This window comes from Wyeomyia smithii, chromosome 1 (assembly GCF_029784165.1).
Source record: "Wyeomyia smithii strain HCP4-BCI-WySm-NY-G18 chromosome 1, ASM2978416v1, whole genome shotgun sequence".
Lineage (NCBI taxonomy): Eukaryota > Metazoa > Arthropoda > Insecta > Diptera > Culicidae > Wyeomyia > Wyeomyia smithii.
Genome location: NC_073694.1, coordinates 141,547,433 through 141,554,324, shown reverse-complemented (window position 1 = coordinate 141,554,324; position 6,892 = coordinate 141,547,433). Strand labels below are relative to the sequence as shown.

Here is a 6,892-nt window from a genome sequence, read left to right as displayed (position 1 = left end):
CGCTGGTAACCGAAAGACATGCAAGTCTTTGAACTTTTTTGAGTTTGGCTTGCGCAGTCACTTCGTTCACTTTAGGCCACCACACAAGGGCAGCATAGGTGATTCTTGGTCGGGCAATTGTCTTGTAAGACCAGAGTGCCAAGACTGGTTTCAGTCACCAGGTCTTACCGAACAGAGGCCCAGATCGCCGAGATCGCTTTCTTAGCGGCATGATCCAGTTTTGCAGACCAGTTCAGTTTCTTATCCAGAATAATTCCGAGGTATTTGATCCAGCTCCTTGAAGTGTGGTCGATTCCCTTATTGGAGAGAGGGCCGTATTAATTGATGCAAAGGACGTGTTATCGAAGGCCCCTCCAATATCAAGAAAGGCACATAGCGCCGTCTCCTGATAACTCAGGGACTTCTCAATCAACGTCACTAAGCTGTGAAGAGCAGTTTCTGTTGACTTGCCGCTTTGATAGACATGTTGGTTCCTATTCAGCGGGAAGTCTTTGAGAAACTCATCATGGATATATTTATCCATTATTTTCTCCATCAACTTGAGGAGTGATGAAGTCAGACTTATGGGTCTGAAAGTCTTAGGTAGGGTGTTCTGGCCACACTGGTTATGTTTCAGCCGCGTCGCTGCATGCTTGAATACCAAGAAATGTCAGTGGGTTAAGGCGTAGAAATGACAGAAAGAAAAGTGTTGGAGCATAGAAGCATAGAAAAATTGTAAACAAACAGAGCAGCAGGAAGGTAAAAAGAGATTCTGGCGTGGTTAAAGATAGAATTTACGGGAGATTAGTAGAAAATTTGATAGTCAAAGTGAAGTTCGGAAAGATAGATCAGTTGGAAGTGAAAGATAGTGTTGCAGTAAGCGAATAAAGATGCGAGAAGTGATACCGATACCTAATTGTATTTTAATTACAGTCGTTGGTAATAATTCAGGAAGTTTAAGGTTGGGGAAATCACATGCAAGGAAAAACTAGATTTGTAAGCTAAATTTATTTGTTACAATTCACCGATTAAATAAAACTAATTCTAGTTGAAGCTGTTTAAAGTGAAACTGCTGTTCGAAACTGTTTTTACTTGTCTTGGCCGAAAACGTGAAACCCAACAAACTTCAAAAATCTATTTCGGAGAACATAACCTGTGAGAATGCGCTCATCACTTTCCAAAGACGAGAGGTGTCTGTTTTGCCGGAAAACGGAGGATGAATCTGTCGATATCGACTGGGTCCAATGTCCGGAGTGCAGAAAATGGGCACATTTTTCTTGCGCAGGTGTGGATCAGGAGGTAGCCAATACGGATTGGTACTGTCCGCGATGCGATAGATCTGCTGATCAACCGTTGAAGGTACCGGAGGCAGGTAAGAAGCGTGCTAAGAAATCTGGCTCGAAGAGCGATGCAGGATCCGAGCAAGGGGCTGGTTTCGTCATAGGTTCGACTGAGCAGCAGTCGGAAGAGGAACAGCGAATGAGGCAGGATTTTGCGAAGCAGATTGAGGTCCGGAAGATACAGCTCGCTAGAAAGAAGGCCTTTTACGAAGAACAAATGCAGCAAGAACGGGAAATGCGCGAACAGGAGCTTCAATTCCAAAGAGAAATGGAAGAGCAGCAGTTAGAGCACGAGCAAAAAATGTTGGAATGCCAACTGGCTGCGGAACGAAATTTCGTTAAAAGGCGGGATACGATTCGGAAGCAGTTAGAGTGTAGTATCCAGCGAGTCAACGCTTTGAAAAAGCAAAAGGGACGCGGTTGGGAGAAAAAGCGATGGTGCTCTGGATGCAAAATCGAAGTCGAAGGTAAACGATTGGTTGCAAGAGCAAAGAAAATTTGGTGCGGGATCGGTAGCAAAAGACTATCGCGGTGCTATACCGAAAGGCGAATCACGACGAAGTGAAACGGAGACGCAGCGATCGAATACATCCGGAATCGGAGGTGGCGAAATTGAGGACAGCGGAGATGCAGAGAGCATTGACAGTGACGTTTTCGAGGAGCCTAAAAACAGCGTTTACGACAGTGTGCGCAGTAAGGCAGTCGAAAATGGGCCGGGGCGCTGTGTTAACAGGATTTCGAGAGACCAGTTGGCTGCTCGAAAAGCGGTATCTCATAATCTGCCAAAGTTCAGGGGAGAACCGGAAGTGTGGCCGCTTTTTATAAGCAGTTTCGAGTACACGACGACGGCTTGCGGATTCTCGAATTTGGAAAATTTGAAGAGATTGCAGGATTGTTTGATGGGAGACGCGCTTGAAGCTGTAAGGAGTCGGCTAGTGATGCCGGATTCTGTACCGGATGTGATCCAAGATCTTAGGAACCTTTTTGGGAAACCAGAGAAGCTGCTCAAGACCCTGTTGGCGAAGGTAAGGAATGCACCGGCACCGAGAGCGGATCGTTTGGAAACATTTATCAACTTCGGGATTACTGTAAAGCAGCTGTGCGATCATCTCGAGGCTGCTCGCTTGATTGAACACCTTAACAACCCGATGCTGGTATCGGAGTTAGTCGATAAGCTGCCGCCAAGTTACAAGCTGGATTGGGTCCGGTATAAGCGGAACAAGGTAGACAGTCCACTTCGTATGTTCACGAACTTTACGAACGAGATCGTGTCTGACGTGTCCGAGGTTACGGAGTTTGCCATGCTGTCGGTGAACGATCATGCGCGGTCTAGTAGAGGTAATCCAAAGATGAAGGAGTTTGTGCACATGCACGATTCAGAGGAGCATAATGACGGTTATAAGAATGACATAGTAGGAAAGGCATGTTGGATCTGTAAACGGCCAGATCATCTGATCAAGTCATGCGAAAGGTTCAGACGAATGAATGTGGGGGAGCGGCTGAGGGAAATCGAGAGGCAGAAGCTATGTGGGCTATGCCTTAATAAACACGCTAATGGGCGATGTGTGTCGATGTCTCGGTGCACGATTCGGAATTGTCAGCGCAACCATCATCCACTGTTGCATCGAGTAGAAGAATCGGTTCAGTTGCAGAAGGCGGAATGTAATGCGATGAAGAATGCTGATAATGCGGTGATCTTTCGGATGATGCAGATAACTCTTTACTACGGAAGTCGGCAGTTTGATACGTTGGCGTTTCTTGACGAAGGCTCGTCAACTACGTTGGTGGATGATTCGGTAGCCAAGCAGTTGAGAGCGGAGGGTATGCTAGAGCCCCTGATCGTCACTTGGACGGGCAATATCAACCGTTACGAGAACAGGTCCAGGAGGGTGGAATTAATGATATCCGCGAAAGGCTCGAAGGAGAAGTTCCCGTTGTTCAATACTAGGACGGTTTCGGAGTTGCAGTTGCCAAAGCAAAACGTACGGCTTGCGGAAGTGGCGAAACGGTATCAGCATTTGGCTGAAGTACCAACTAAGGATTATCCGTCGGAGCTGCCCAAGATTCTTATAGGCTTAGACAACCTATATCTATTCGCGCCATTGGAGTCGCGCATCGGTAAACCAAGTGAACCTATCGCAGTACGGTCGAGGCTCGGCTGGACGATTTATGGGTCGGAAAAACGTAAGACCAGTGTCCACACATATCTGAATCTGCATTCAGTGGCACGAGTGAGCAACCAAGAGCTGCACGACCTTATTCGGAAACAATATGAGATGGATGAGACAGCGGTTACACCGTTCACCGCGCCGGAATCGGTCGACGAGAAACGTGCTCGAGAAATTCTCGAAACGACAACGAGGAGGGTGGGCGATCGTTTCGAAACAGGGTTACTGTGGCGAAAAGATGAGCGATGGTTTCCTGACAGCTATCCGATGGCTGTGCGGAGAATGAGGGCACTCGAACGAAAACTGGAGAAGGATCCAGCGTTGAAACAGAACGTCTGCCAGCAGATTGTGGACTACCAAAAGAAGGGCTACGCTCATAAAATAACTGCAGAAGAGATCGTAGAAACTCCTAGCTCGACGGTGTGGTACCTACCGATGAACGTGGTGATAAATCCGCGGAAACCTGGTAAAGTACGCCTGGTTTGGGATGCAGCTGCGTCAGTTGGAGGTGTTTCGCTGAACTCAGCGTTACTGAAGGGACCGGATATGCTGGTACCACTTCCCAAAGTCGTTTGCGGGTTCCGACAAGGTCCAGTGGCTTTCGGAGGGGACATCCAGGAGATGTATCACCAGTTAAAAATCCGGACTGAAGATAAGCAAGCGCTGCGTTTCATGTTTGGCAGTGACTCAACTGGAGCACCGCAAGTATATGTGATGGACGTGGCAACTTTCGGTGCAACGTGTTCGCCATGTTCAGCGCAGTTCGTTAAAAATCTAAATGCAAAACAGTTCGAAAAAGGGTTCCCGGAAGCAGCGGTAGCTATAATAGAGAAGCACTACGTGGATGACTACTACGACAGTGTAGATACCGTCGAGGAGGCAGTCGAACGGGCAAGGCAAGTGCAATATATTCACTCGAAGGGAGGATTTCACTTACGAAACTGGGTGTCGAATTCGGAGGAGTTTCTGCAGAGAATCGGCGAACGTAGTGCAGACACAGCAGTGCATTTCAGTCGAGACAAAGGCACGGAGTACGAGCGTGTTCTAGGGATAGTTTGGGAACCGGTGGATGATAGTTTTTGTTTCGCTACCGCTTCAAAGACGGATTTCCTCAGAATCCTCAATGGCGTGGAACATGCGACGAAGCGGGCGGTTCTCAGCTTTGTGATGGCTCAATTTGATCCCATGGGATTCCTCACACCGATTACCGTATGTGGAAAAATGTTGGTCCAGGATCTTTGGAGAAATGGCTGTGAATGGGATGCTAGGATCGATGAAGTATCGTTCCAGAAATGGCTGCGCTGGATACAGATGATGCGAAACGTTGGGTCGTTCAAGCTGCCAAGGAGTTATTTTGGAGGTGCAAAGTCTAACGAAATAACGAATCTGCAGTTGCACGTATTTGCTGATGCTAGCGAGACAGCGTACGGGTGTGTAGCGTATTTCAGGGCGATCGTGCAAGGAGAAGTAAGGTGTGCGTTGGTCATGAGTCGATCTAAGGTGGCACCATTGAAGCAGCTTTAGATCCCACGACTAGAGCTTCTGGCTGCTGTTTTGGGAGCACGGTTGTCGCGGGCTGTGCTCGAGAACCACAACATCGTTATTGGGAAAATTGTTTACTGGATCGACGCGAGCGTAGTGCTATCGTGGATTCGATCCGATCAGCGAAGGTACAGACAGTTCGTGGGGTTCCGGATTGGCGAGATTCTTACTCTGACGAGGTTAACCGATTGGCGCTGGGTACCGACTAGAGTTAACGTTGCAGACCAGCTTACGAAGTGGGGCAAGGATCCGGATATGCATTCTAACAGTTCGTGGGTTCGCGGACCAGCGTTTTTGTACCAAAGTGAAGAAGGGTGGCCGAAAAGAGAACTGCCGCCGGCAAACACGACAGAGGAACTGAGAATCCATCTATTGCTGCATGAGGTGAAAGGATCGGATGTTCTCGTGGATCCTGGCCGCTTCTCTAAATGGACGGTGTTAGTACGAACTATGGCGTGCGTACTTCGTTTCGTATCGAATTGTAAAAGAAATGTTGCCGGGTTGCCGATTGAGGTACTGCGTGCAACGAACAAGCAGGCGAAGGTACTGAAGTTAAGAAAAGGCGCGTCGATCAGGCGGCCGCTTCAGCAAAGCGAGTACCAACAAGCGGAACTATTTTTGTTGAAAATGGCGCAGGTGGAAAACTTTATAGATGAACTGACGGTACTGAAACGAAACAGGGATCGTCCGACTGATCAGTGGATAACCATCGAAAGGTCTAGTCCGTTGTACAAACTGACTCCGTTGCTCGATGAGAGTGGCTTGATCCGCATGGAGGGACGAGTTGAGCGAGCAGACTTTCTTCCGTTTGATTTACGTTTTCCAGCGATTCTGCCGAACAATCATAGAATTACGTGGTTGATTGTTCAACATTATCACGAGAGGAGTGGACATGGATACCGCCAGGCGGTGAAAAACGAGCTGAGGCAATTGTATTACATTCCACACGTGGATGCGGTGGTTCGAAAGGTATCGTCTTCATGCGTTTGGTGCAAGGTGCATCGTAGTCGGCCTCAAGTTCCGCGTATGGCTCCGCTGCCGGTACAGAGACTCACGCCAAACCTTCGTCCGTTCAGCTTCGTTGGAGTCGATTATTTGGGACCGTTTGATGTTACTGTTGGGCGCCGAACAGAGAAACGGTGGATCGCGCTGTTTACCTGTCTGGTAACACGCGCGGTGCATTTGGAAGTGGCACACGGGTTGAGTACTCAGTCGTGCCTAATGGCAGTATATCGGTTCGTGGGTCGTCGTGGTTGGCCGTGCGAATTCTTTTCCGATAACGGAACCAATCTGCGAGGAGCTAGCAAAGAAGTGCTAGAAGTTGTTCGGGGAATAGGAGACGACTGCGCCGATCAAATTACAAACGCTCGGACAAAGTGGACGTTTAATCCGCCAGCAACACCCCATATGGGAGGCGTATGGGAGCGTCTTGTACGTTCAGTGAAGGAGATGCTGACGGCTCTTGACGACGGTAGGCGTGTAACGGATGAGATTCTGCAAACAACTATTGTCGAGGCGGAGGACATAATAAGTTCTCGTCCAACGTTTCACAGCAGACAGAGGAAGCTGAAGCACTCACCCCGAACCACTTTTTGAGGGGTACCTCACCGAACCAGCCTTGCGCAGGTTCACCAGTTGTACACACAGCAAAAGCACTTCGGGACGCGTTTCAGCGTTCACAGCAGTTAGCCAACGTGATGTGGGAGAGATGGATAAAGGAGTATGTTCCCTCGCTAAATCAGAGGACAAAATGGTTCGGCGAGACTAGACCGTTGAAATCTGGAGATTTGGTGTACGTCGTGGAAGATAACAGCCGAAAGTGCTGGATTCGAGGAGTGGTGGAGGAACCCATCGTGTCAGGTG

The 6,892-nt window shown here is 48.6% G+C and overlaps 1 protein-coding gene across 1 annotated transcript; it reads left to right on the top strand.

Annotated features, from left to right (window-relative positions):
- The first annotated feature begins 1,140 nt into the window (after positions 1–1,140).
- On the top strand, positions 1,141–6,625 carry LOC129717248 (uncharacterized). The gene is made up of 3 exons (XM_055667105.1): positions 1,141–1,786; positions 1,866–4,954; positions 5,012–6,625. Exons 1-3 carry the CDS (start codon positions 1,141–1,143, stop codon positions 6,623–6,625), a joined length of 5,349 nt encoding a protein of 1,782 aa, XP_055523080.1.
- The last annotated feature ends 267 nt before the right edge of the window (positions 6,626–6,892 follow it).

Bases quoted from the DNA above. Each gene is read 5' to 3' on its own strand.
- LOC129717248 (XM_055667105.1), top strand. From the start codon at position 1,141: ATGCGCTCATCACTTTCCAAAGACGAGAGGTGTCTGTTTTGCCGGAAA. The intron at 1,787-1,865 runs GTAAACGATTGG...CTATACCGAAAG, and splicing joins ATGCAAAATCGAAGTCGAAG to GCGAATCACGACGAAGTGAA. The intron at 4,955-5,011 runs GTAAGGTGTGCG...AAGCAGCTTTAG, and splicing joins GGGCGATCGTGCAAGGAGAA to ATCCCACGACTAGAGCTTCT.